The sequence below is a fragment of the Lithobates pipiens genome, unplaced genomic scaffold (assembly GCF_037356315.1).
Source record: "Lithobates pipiens isolate NorthernLeopardFrog02 unplaced genomic scaffold, aLitPip1_a1.2 Scaffold_18, whole genome shotgun sequence".
Classification (NCBI taxonomy): domain Eukaryota; kingdom Metazoa; phylum Chordata; class Amphibia; order Anura; family Ranidae; genus Lithobates; species Lithobates pipiens.
The window spans coordinates 81445237-81457888 of record NW_027507758.1 but is presented as its reverse complement, the minus strand read 5'-3'; the positions used below and the strand labels follow the sequence as shown (position 1 = coordinate 81457888).

The following is a 12652-nucleotide window of genomic DNA, read 5'->3' as shown; positions in this document are numbered from 1 at the left end:
GATGAGTGTCCACCAAGTAGCTGACTCAGAATCTTCTGTAGGGATAATACTGATATGATGAGATGAAATAAGACTGGCCGTGGAGCTGTCAAAACAGAAAATTCTTCTATCAAAGAGATGTAAATATATACTCTTACCAGATAAGGTGGACCCACTTGCCAGTGACAAAGGGTCAATCTAGCTTGTATTGGCCGAAAGCCTGGGAATCAGATGCTGTACCAACCAGGATAAGACTGGAACCCGGAGGGGGATCGATGCAAACATGGTGGATCCACTTGTCAGCGAGGATAGATCAATGGAATAACGTGTTGGCCGGAAGCCTAGGACTCAGATGATTCGCCAAGCTGGATGGAACTGGAAACCAATGAAGGATCTGTCTGAAGACTAATAGTAGGTGGAAGGGTGCTCTCAATCAAGCCAGGATAAAATGTGGAGAAATAGAAATGCTCCATATGGTGCAGGTCAAAAAGAGGATTTACTCAAGATACACTATTAATGGCCACCCGTCTAGTATATCATAACAGCGCTCAAACACCACCCTCTCCCCAGCTGCCACTTAAATAATTAAATATATCTCTCAAAAGGTGAAAAGAAAAAACTAACAATCACAGTGCAAAAATCACCTTGTGGCGCTACAAAGAATAAACACTGTTAAATAGCAGTGTAGCGCTACAATGCCCAAAACTGAGCTGCGTGAAAATTAACCCATGAGGAAGTCTATTGGACGAAACATGTCGGGGGCGTGGCTATACGGCGACCAGCATACACAGTAAAAGGCTAGAGAGAAGGCGGAGGAAGGAGAACACACAAGTTGAAGGACTGGATATCACTATTTGGCGCTGCTTTCAAATTGGGTTGTCTGCTGTCAGGTACCACACAGCTACCTTGTTTAGAGACGGTGCTTTTTGACATGAACTTAGCTTGCTTCCAGTGTGCTCACCAATGCCTATGAGTGAAGGATCTCCTAATTGTTAAGTGGAATATCTATCTGAAGTGCCTGCTTTTAATTGGATCCATGTGAGTGTGATTTTAATCGAGTTTTTTATTGAGATTAAAAATAGTTTTGCAATTTTGCACTATGGGAAGTTTCTTTTGTCTCCCTGAGGTAACTCTGAGATATTAATTGATTACCCTCTGCTGCGAAGTTTTTCACAAGAATTGGCTGGAGAAACAGTTATCATCTGTATACATTATAAGCGATTTTTGCCCGACACGAGAGTGCTGGGCAATACTGCGGGTGAGTGTTCTAAACAAGGGGGGCATGAACACCAAGGGTGCAGTGGAGGCTTTGCGATTTATGGACACTTTGTTATAGAACTTTCACTGGAAAAGGAGTTTTTTCAATTAATGCTACCATCACAGTTTTTACTCTTCAACAATTGTGTCTGATTGAAGATCGAACTTTAAGATTAATTATACTTTGGAACTGCACATTTCCATTAAGAGCACTATTTGTAGCAGAAAAATATTGTGTTTATTTGTTTTATTTATGTTTTGTCACATATTCACTTTATCACCTTTATGCGATTTTTTGATTGCGATTTTCTGATTGCCATTTAATCACATTTTACTTCATTGTTTATTGTAATGCATTTATGCACATGCGTTTATAATTTTCACGCAGCTCAGTTTTGGGCATTGTAGTACACTGCTATTTAACAGTGTTTATTCTTTGTAGCGCCACAAGGTGATTTTTGCACTGTGATTGTTAGTTTTTTCTTTTCACCTTTTGAGAGACAAAAAGAGGATTTATTCATAAAAAGTAGAAACATCGATGACAGATGAGTACAAAGGTTGTAATCAAAGAATAAAAAAGACTAGAAGCAATGTGGGGAGCGAGTAATGCAAGCCTGATGTGTTTCGTCCCAACGGACTTCTACTGGGGATAATGTGAGGATAGACTGCATGGTGAGATCTCTGTTAATTGCTTTGAGGTGTATAGTAATAGGGCACGCTGTGAACTTAATAGATTGTACTAAATTTTGTGCATATATAAAGTGCATGGTGTTTAGCTAAATAGTAATTAACCACTTCCCGACCGGCGCACGCCAATGTACATCGGTAGAATGGCACGGGCAGGCAAATGGGCATACCTGTACGTCCCTTTAAATTTGCCGCCCTGCCATCCCAAGCACGCCGGCAGCGGCACGCTCGCATGCCGATCGGGACCCCCGTGAGTCTGGCCGCGGGTCCCGCAGACTCTATTGCCGCGAGCATACCCGCGATCGTCTCACGGGGCGGCTGAACTAGGAGATGCCATTGTAAACAGCATCTCCCAGTTCTGCCTAGCAACAAGTGACGCAGATCTCTGCTCCATTTGATTGGAGCAGAGATCAGTGTTCACTAAAAGAAAGCCCAGCCCCCAACAGTTAGTAACACGCCCCTAGGAACACTTAACCCCTACACTGCCACCCACTGGTTAACCCCTTCACTGCCAGTGTCATTTACACATGAATCACTGCATTTGTATAGCAGTGATTGCTGTATAAATGACAATGGTCCCAAAAACATGTCAAAAATGTCCTATGTGTCCGCCATAATGTCGCAGTCACAATAAAAATGGCTGATCGCCGCGATTACTGGTAAAAAATTTTTTTTATAAAAATGCCATAAAACTATCCCTTATTTTGTAAACGCTATAACTTTTGCGCAAACCAATCAATAATCACTTATTGTGATTTTTTTTTACAAAAAATATGTAGAAGAAGAATACGTATCAGCCTAAACTGAGGGAAAAAATAGTTTTTTTTATATATTTTTGGGGGATATTTATTATAACAAAAAGTAAAAAAGAATGCGTTTTTTTCAAAATTGTCGCTCTCTCTTTGTTTATAGCGCAAAAAATAAAAACCGCAGGGGTGATCAATTACCACCAAAAGAAAGCTCTATTTGTGGGAAAAAAAGGATGTCAATTTTGTTTGGGAGCCACGTCGCACGACCGCGCAATTGTTAGTTAAAGCGACACAGTGCTGAATCGCAAAAAGTGGCCTGGTCTTAAGCCAGCAAAATGGTCCGGGGCTGAAGTGGTTGATTAATAATTAATTCAGTGCGGAAATAACAGTGATTTTAAATATTTCATCAAAAAACAAAAGTCCATAAATCTTTTGTGATGCAACTTCAATCTTTACACCATCACCAATGGCAAACTTCATGCGAAAAAACCCTGTGGATGTGAGTGAAATTCCTACTCACCAGACTACCATGGCCTCTTTAACCACTTGCTTACTGGGCACTTAAACCCCCCTCAGTCCCAGACCAATTTTCAGCTTTCAGCGCTGATGCACTTTGAATGACAATTGCGCGGTCATACAACACTGTACCCAAATGAAATTTTTATCATTTTTTTCCCACAAATAGAGCTTTCTTTTGGTGGTATTTAGTTACAGCTCGGAGTTTTATTTTTTGCTAAACAAACAAAAAAAGATGCAAAAAAAAAAAAAAAAAAATCATGTTTTAATAGTTTGTTATAAAATTTTGCAAACGGGTCACTTTTCTCCTTCATTGAAGTGCGCTGATTAGGCGGCAATGATAGGCTGCATTGGTGGGCACTGATGGGCTGCATTGGTGGGCACTGATGGGCTGCATTGGTGGGCACTGATAGGCTGCACTGGTGGGCACTGATAGGCATAGTTAAGGCGGCACTCATAGGCACAGATAAGGCGGCACTGATGGGCAAAGATGGGCACAGATAAGATGGCACGGATGGGTGGCATGGATAAGTGGCACGGACGGGTGGCACGGATAGGTACCACTGATAGATGGGACTGATGGGCACTGATAGGTGGCACTGATAGGTGGCTCTGATAGGTGGCACTGCTGGACACTGATGGGCGGCACTGCTGGGCACTGATGGGCGGCACTGCTGGGCACTGATGGGCGGCACTGGGGTGCAGCACCTTTGAGGCAGATTGTGGGCACTGTGGGTGGCACTGTGGGTGGCACTGCTGGGTGGCACTGTGGGCACTATGGGCACTGCTGGGTGGCACTGACGGGGGCACTTACTTTTATTCAGGATGGCACTGCGGGGGGCAGGTGGGCACTGGCAGGGGGCAGGTGGTTGCTTGTATTGCTGGCCGTGATCGGGACTGATGTCCCGATCACGGCCGCCGGTGATCGGCTTTTTTTTTTCTCCTCGCGCTGTCAGCGCGAGGAGGAATAATAGCCGATTACCGGCTCCGTTCTATCACATGATCAGCTGTCATTGGCTGACAGCTGATCACGTGATAAGGGGTCGGGATCGACCCCTTGCACGGATCGGTGATCAGGCAAGTCTCATGGACTCGTCGATCACAGGGGGCGCGCAGGCCGCTCGTACACGGGACGACGTCAATAGACGTAGTCCCGGAAAAGTAGATCCGCGCTAATGCCGTCATTTGGCAATAGCGCGGATCCCAAGTGGTTAACTAAAAGGAAGGTCAGATGGGGCTTTTTTAAATGTGGATGTGGAAATGTGGACAAGCGTCACTTCTGCTGTCCCGCTGTGTCAGCTTATTCACAGTGGTCTCCCATAACAAGGTGAATGGTCTCTTAGTGGCAACAACTTTCCCTTCTACCTCCGATCACAGCTGGTTCCCTGTCTGGCTGAACCACTACTTCTGGTTGGACTACAAGCCTACCAACCTTGCGCTGCTCTCCTGCTTCTGGATAGGCCCTCAGACAGCCTAGCAGCCAGATGCCTCAAGGATAGGCCTCAGGCTTCCACCTAACAGCCTGGGGCAGCATAACACACGTTCACCAAGACAGCCGTCCAGGTGGCACAGAACCCCGATCACCTGAATCCACCCAAATAAATAGGCTCTCCCAGCAGGCCAAGGAACTTAAAGAAACCCCTGCCAATTGGTTGAGACACCCCATTCATTCATAATCTGTACTGGCTATATCCTTGTCTTATCCAACGTCACCAGATACCATGCCACCTAGTGACAGAAGAGAGAAGTGCAGTAATTCCAGAATTAGGGGGAAATCAATTGATCTCCTAACAATTGGCCAAGGCAACTAAATTTGATAGCAACCCTGCCTAAACTTGAGGGTGCTACATACCCACAAAGGCTGGATTATACATTTTGCCAACCAAGGGGACTTTAGCAACTATGTATGTCTGCCACTGCCCAATGTCCTTGTTTTAGCTTGTAACAGTTGGACTATTAATGAGGGTGCATGTTATATATGTAGTTGCTGGTACCTGCTTGCAGTATGTCTTGGGTTTACCAATGCCAATCTTTCCCCACAATCCAGTATCCAATTGTTGTCTATGCTATAAAATATTTACATCCCTGGTGACGTCATTGATGATGATCGTCGGGACTGTACACACGCTACTGTGCATTTGCGAAATAGCTATCTGGCCATTTACAAGGGATTTGTTTGGATTTATGTATCTATCTTCTTGCATTCTACTAATCTAATGTAAGTGCCTTACTTTTTATTAAATTCGAAGCTGATACAGTATCACACTATGTGGAGTCTTTTGTTCCATAAATACTTCAGCTATCTGATCTACTGATGGTTTTTTCCACTACTTCCTGGTCTGTTGAGAGACTTTTGCTTTACCAATTAAGGATACCAGAGAGAGCACCTGGGCTTTTCTTCAGTGGATCAGAGATCCAGTCAAGCACCGTATGACCTCTCTGAGTAAGAGGGGGTCGCAGGCTTTCTGGTAAGCCTCCATTTTTACTTTGGTGATGGGTGTTTGATCATCATCACATGGACTTTAGTCCCATATAATTTTTTTCAGAGATTTGCACCCTTTTATATATTGCACTGGTATTTATGTTTTATATATTGCACTGGTATTTATTCATCTCTAGCTGAATTTTAGGTTCTACACAATTAATGGCACTTATATTAGTACATGTTTTGTTTTATTTTTTTGCATATTTCTTTTTTATGTAATATTTTGCTATTGATTTCCTATATTGTTCATACACTATTACAGTGAATGCACTTTAGTAATCTTTGCACCTGTTATATATTGCAAGTATATTTTTAGCACTGCACTTCTTATTTATATAAATATCTATATCCATGCCATAATACTGACTACACGGAATTCTGAATATGACTGCAGACTGTAAACTGTCTGTCTACAGGCAGTAATGCTTATTACAGGCCATACTGTACCTTCTCACCTCCAGCCTCTACACCGTGTAGGACAGCCAGGGACTGCGCAGGCTCCTCTGCTCTGTTGTGGGTGGGACTGCAGGAGGAAATTACACTCAGCACCTTATTGGCTGGCATGGTATTCACGATAGGGGTTGGCGTGGTCTGGCAAACGTCAGCCAATCCAACTTGCGCACGGACAGCGCTGACTGTAGAGATGGCTGTGTTTGCGTGTAAGGCCTGCACAGCAATGCACAGGGAGTGACACTCACGCAGTCAGTGCAGCACTTTTCTGGAGCAACAGCTGTCACCGGGCCCAGCGAACTACAGGATGATCCATCCAGGCTGGCCTGCACCCTCCCTACTAGGCTAGGCAGCCGTGTGCCCCTAGGCGGCCTTGCACAGGTGTGCGCAAGTTTAAAGCGGCTGGGGTGGGGCATATTTAGATGGGGGGGCCTGTTTTTAGCCTTGCCTAGGGTAGCATAAAACCAAAATACACCACTGGCCCAGGGGCGCCCATGCGATAAGAATAAAAATATTACAGCGCACATGTGCAAAACTAACATATAACTCCAGCAAGGCTTTTTAAAAACACCTAGACATTTTCAAAAAACATTATCAAAAAATATGGGGATTTGGTCACACCATAGAGCTATACTCGTCTATATGGGAGAACACCAGGTCTCCACCATGACACAGGTGGTCACTAATGAGAAGTACTTACTGAGGGAGTGGGGTGCTCCACCCAACAGGATTTGGTTAGTTTTGCATGTGTGCGCTGTAATATTTTTGTTCTGTTGTATGGTGTTATGGCAGCACCATCTTTATGCATTTTTTTTGTTTAGGGTGTGCCCCCCAAATATCTTGTTTGTCTATTGTATGGATTATGACCAAATCCTGTTGGGTGGAGCACCCCACTCCCTCAGTAAGTACCTCTCATTAGTGACCACCTGTGTCATGGTGGAGACCTCCATGTTCTCCCATATAGAGCAGTATAGCTCCCATGCTTCAGAGAAGCAGAATCTCCTAGTCTATGGATAGTGTAGGACCCACTAATTATGGGGTACTTTGTCGCAGTAAGTGGGCTTAAGCACCGTATAGCAATATAGTGTGACCAAATCCACATATTTTTTGATAATGTTTTTTGAAAATGTCTAGGTGTTTTTAAAAAGCCTTGCTGAAAGTAAATGTTAGTTTTGCATCTGTGCACTGTAATATTTTTGTTCTGTTGTATGGTCTTATGGCAGAACCATTTTTATGCATTTTTTATTTTTATTTTTATTTTATTTTTTTAGGGTGTGCCCTCCAAATATCTTGTTTGTCTATTGTATGGATTCTGACCAAATCCTGTTGTATGGTCTTATGGCAGCACCATCTTCATGCGATAAGAAGGCCCTGCACAGGAATTGTGGGATATGAAGTTTCTTCACAGGAAGTGTCAGTTCTTAGACTACAGACAGGGATCATGCATTCATTTGTGCAGTGATATGCCAAACCCCTCATGTTTGAACACGAACAGAAACTTCTGACACCGAAATATAAAGATTTACTCTACAAATAACACCATGAAACTACATTACAAATGCACATGTTACGCAGGGGAAAAACACAAGGTGCGGGTAGGAATGTTTTATAATACTTTTTAAAAACAGCCTTCAATCAACAAACATGACTTTATCCTAAAGGGACATACAGCAAATATATGTATGAATGTAAGTACATAATTATTCTTGCTCTAAGGCTATGGATTCCATATAAGCACCACATAAATATGGAAAACAATTAATGGTGCCTGCATGGAATCCATAGCCTTAGAGCAAGGATAATTATGTACTTGCTGTCATACATATATTTGGTATTTATCCCCTTAAGAAAAGTAATGTGTGTTGATTAACCACTTGCCTAATGGAGCAACTTTTTAGTTTTTTTGCACATATGTTAAATCCTGTCTTTTTTTTTTGCTAGAATTTACTGTAACCTCCCCGAAAAAATTTCTGAAAGTAGAGACGCTGGAGAATAAAATGGTGGTAGTTGCAATTTTTAATGCCGCACAATATTTGAGCAGCTAGTTATCAAACTGCATATCTTCAGGAAAAATACACTGAGCCTGGGTTCACACTGTTGCGGTGCGAGACACCTCATATAACATTTCTGTGCAAAATAAGTCTCTGGGGTGCATGTCAGTCCTGATTTCAGCCTCAATTTCAGAGACATCTGTGCAGGTTTCTGCACAGAAGTCAATGTAAACTGCAGAAATCGATGCAGCACCGCAGCACCGCAGATACGGCGTTGCACCGATTAGGAAAGTGCCATTGATGGCAATTGCCGCCAATTTGACATGTCAAATCCCATGTCAAAACGCTCCAGTGTGAACCAGGACTCATAGATAAGTGGTTAAAGTTGATATTTAAATATCTTTTCCTCTGACCACCTTCATCTCTATGACTAAACCTGTAAGTTTGAAACATGTCAGAAGGGCGGTTTCCGGGTAGGGACTGGCAACAAGTGGTGTCCAATCAATAACATTTGGCAGAATGTTATGTCATTGGTGTGCGGCTTCTCTGTTTCATGGAAAACAGCTTTTTTTTATTTTTATTAAAGAACTTGTCTCCTTATTTTTATTTCCTTTGCCCATTTTTCCAGTAAATGAGTAGGGGTAATATATACCCCATACTCATTCACATGGGGGGGGGGGGGGTTGGAATCTGGGCGCCTCCTTGGTAAAGGGGCTTACAGATACTGATATCACCCCCGCATCCCCACAAGCACTGGGCCAGAGTTGTGGTGAAGAGGCCCTTGTATTCATCAATATGGTATAGTAATACCCCTCAAAGCACCCCCCCCCCTTGTTGAGGACATGTGGCCTGGTATGGTTATGGGAGGGCGTTCGCTCCCCCCTTCTTTCTTGGTCTACCGGGCTACATGCTTGGATAAGGGTCTGGTATGGATTTTGGGGGGACATATGCCATTTTCATCTGACAGCAGATGAGTTGTAGTTAAGTTTCCTTTAAATAATGGAAGTTTCCATTTACTATTTTAGTAGTAGTTTTTTAATCGGTTACAATTTTTTTTTAGAAAAACTCTGAGGTATTTTACCGCTGATCTTAAAGCGGTAGATAGTGCTTTGTGAATAGAGCCCATTGTCTAAATACCAGAGACATGTATTCCTTTTTTTTTTTTTTTTTTTTTTTTTTATAAACCTAGTATATTGAAAAAAAAATTCACATAAAAATTATACTCAAGTCAAGTCAATGACGTGTATTCTTACTTGACTCTTGGTGTGTTTGTGTATTTCTTCCAGACCTGTTTAGTAATCCGGTGTGAACTTTTCCCTCTGTGCAGAATCTTCCTGTAAAAAAGACCGGTCACTGCTGCTCTCTCTCCTTGTGCAGGGTGACTGGTCTTGTCTCCGCCCCCTCCTGTAGTTTTTGCAAGCAGCCTGTAGTTGGTGGAACTGCTGGGTCTCTCTCACAGCTCTGCTCTCTACAGCAGGCTATGTACAGCACAGTGATGATGTCACTATTACTTTTACCAGGTAATATCTGGATGTGCTGCACACAAGGTTGTTGACTTATATAATTTGTGTTGATGAGGAATATATTTAATTGAAAGTTTTTTGTGTCCGGAGTTCAGCTTTAAGCCAGCCAAACATGTCACACTTGGCATGTTCAGTTGTTGGTATGCATAATCTTGTTGTAACAATTGTCCGACTTTACCTGTATGTCAACCTCACATTGTCCTCTCTCCTCCCCCCAGGAACTTTGTTACCAGTTATCCTCCCACATCTTGATTTTCTTGTTTTTCCACCTGACTTTAGGAAGAAAAAAGAAATAGTAGACTGCAGACATGTCTGACGGAAATGCCATAATGGTGAGTTACAGTCGTCCTTTAGTCGCAGGTATACCTTTTATGAATTGCTCTTTGATTCTTTTCTTTTGCAGTCAAGCTAAGAACCCCCATTGGACAGTATTCCCAGCAAGGTGTTAGGCCGCGTACACACGGGCGGACTGTTCGCCCAACCTTGTTCGGCAAACAGTTTCATCAAACAGTCCGCTCAAAATTTGCATGAGCGGACATGCCCACACACGAGCGGACTGTTTGACGAACAAGGTTGGGCAAACAGTTCGCTCAACTTTTGAAATGAACGGACTCGCCCACGTAAGGCGGAGGCAAGTCCGCCCATTTCGAGCGCGTGTACAGGTAGGCGGGGCCCGCGAAGGAGACGTCGCGGGCTCCGCCGCCTGGAATGGGCTTAAAGGGGAACCCCAACGCCGAAAAAAATCGGCGTGGGGGTTCCCCCCAAGTCCACACCAGACCCTTGTCCGAGCACGCTACCCGGCCGGCCAGGAAAGGGGGGCGAGCGAGCGCGCCCCCCCTCCTGAGCCGTACCAGGCCGCGTGCCCTCAACATGGGGGGTGCCTTGGGGAAGGGGGGGGCCGCGCGGCCCCCCCACCCCAAAGCACCTTGTCCCCATGTTGATGAGGACAAGGGCCTCTTCCCGACAACCCTGGCCGTTGGTTGTCGGGGTCTGCGGGCGGGGGGCTTATCGGAATCCGGGAGCCCCCTTTAAGAAGGGGGCCCCCGGATACCGGCCCCCCACCCTATGTGAATGAGTATGGGGTACAATGTACCCCTACCCATTCACCTGTGAAATAAAGTACAAATAAAAACACAACACAGGGGGAAAAAATATTTTATTGCACAGCCGGGGGTCTTCCGTCTTCGGGGGTCTTCTCGCCGGACTCCTCCGCTATGTGTGTGTAGCTCTTTTGCCAGCGGAGGAGTCCGGCTTTCTTCCTCCCCGCCGCCGGCCTCTTCTCCCGACTTCGGGGGTCTTGTCCCCCTCTTCGGTTCTTCTGCCGGGCCACCGCGCCTGGTCCGGTGGCCCGGTCTTCTGTCGCCGTCTTCCGTTCTTCTGTCGCCGCCTTCGGTTCTTCTGCCGGGCCACCGCGCCTTCTTGTAGCTCTTTTACAGGCGGTGGCCCGGTCTTCTGTCGCCGTCGCCGCCTTCCGTTCGTGTTCTTCTTCTTGTTCTTCTTGTTCTTCTCCAGGCGATGTTGACACGTCGCTCCCTCCGGCCGGAATGCCAGAGCCGCCCTGCGCTGTGACTTATATAGTGACAATGGGGCGGGGTCACATGGTATATGTCACATGGGTTGATGTCACATGGTGACCCCGCCCCCTTACGATGTCATAGTCCCCATGTGACATCAACCCATGTGACCAACCCATGTGACATCTACCATGTGACCCCGCCCCATTGTCACTATATAAGTCACAGCGCAGGGCGGCTCTGGCATTCCGGCCGGAGGGAGCGACGTGTCAACATCTCCTGGAGAAGAACAAGAAGAACAAGAAGAAGAACGGAAGGCGACAGCGGCGACAGAAGACCGGGCCACCGCCTGTAAAAGAGCTACAAGAAGGCGCGGTGGCCCGGCAGAAGAACCGAAGGCGGCGACAGAAGAACGGAAGACGGCGACAGAAGACCGGGCCACCGGACCAGGCGCGGTGGCCCGGCAGAAGAACCGAAGAGGGGGACAAGACCCCCGAAGTCGGGAGAAGAGGCCGGCGGCGGGGAGGAAGAAAGCCGGACTCCTCCGCTAGCAAAAGAGCTACACACACATAGCGGAGGAGTCCGGCGAGAAGACCCCCGAAGACGGAAGACCCCCGGCTGTGCAATAAAATATTTTTTTCCCCTGTGTTGTGTTTTTATTTGTACTTTATTTCACAGGTGAATGGGTAGGGGTACATTGTACCCCATACTCATTCACATAGGGTGGGGGGCCGGTATCCGGGGGCCCCCTTCTTAAAGGGGGCTCCCGGATTCCGATAAGCCCCCCGCCCGCAGACCCCGACAACCAACGGCCAGGGTTGTCGGGAAGAGGCCCTTGTCCTCATCAACATGGGGACAAGGTGCTTTGGGGTGGGGCGGCCGCGCGGCCCCCCCTTCCCCAAGGCACCCCCCCATGTTGAGGGCACGCGGCCTGGTACGGCTCAGGAGGGGGGGCGCGCTCGCTCGCCCCCCTTTCCTGGCCGGCCGGGTAGCGTGCTCGGACAAGGGTCTGGTGTGGACTTGGGGGGAACCCCCACGCCGATTTTTTTCGGCGTTGGGGTTCCCCTTTAAGCCCATTCCAGGCGGCGGAGCCCGCGACGTCTCCTTCGCGGGCCCCGCCTACCGGTACACGCGCTCGAAGTGGGCGGACTTTCCGAGCGGGAACAGTCCGCTCATTTCGAAAGTACAGCGGACAAGCCCACACACGGGCGGACTGTTCGCTCAAACACAGTTTCAGCGGACAGTTTTTCGGAATTTCCGAAAGACTTTGTCCGTCCAACTGTCCGCTGAAACTGTCCGCTGAAAGCCCACACACGAGCGGACTGTCCGCCCAAACACTGTTCAGCGGACAAGGTTGGGCGAACAGTCCGCCCGTGTGTACGCGGCCTTAGATGTACATTTATCTGCACAGAGACAGTTATCTGAAAGTTGACAGTTTGCAAAAGTGTATTCCCCATCTCCAGCTGACAACGTGTGCATTCCCATGCGGGTACACACAGCC

General features: G+C 46.4%; 1 protein-coding gene across 2 annotated transcripts in view; it reads left to right on the top strand.

The window, feature by feature from the left end:
* FAM177B (family with sequence similarity 177 member B) overlaps positions 1-12652 on the top strand; it is a 54956-nt gene that overhangs the window by 2114 nt on the left and 40190 nt on the right. Inside the window, exons 1-2 of one of the 2 annotated variants that reach the window (XM_077485842.1) lie at positions 9610-9634; positions 9917-9969. In XM_077485842.1, coding sequence (XP_077341968.1) covers positions 9946-9969 — 24 coding nt within the window. In that variant the 5' untranslated portion in view covers positions 9610-9634; positions 9917-9945. Of the gene's footprint in view, positions 1-9609; positions 9635-9916; positions 9970-12652 lie in introns of those variants that run through there. The other variant, XM_077485841.1, reaches the window with a different exon arrangement.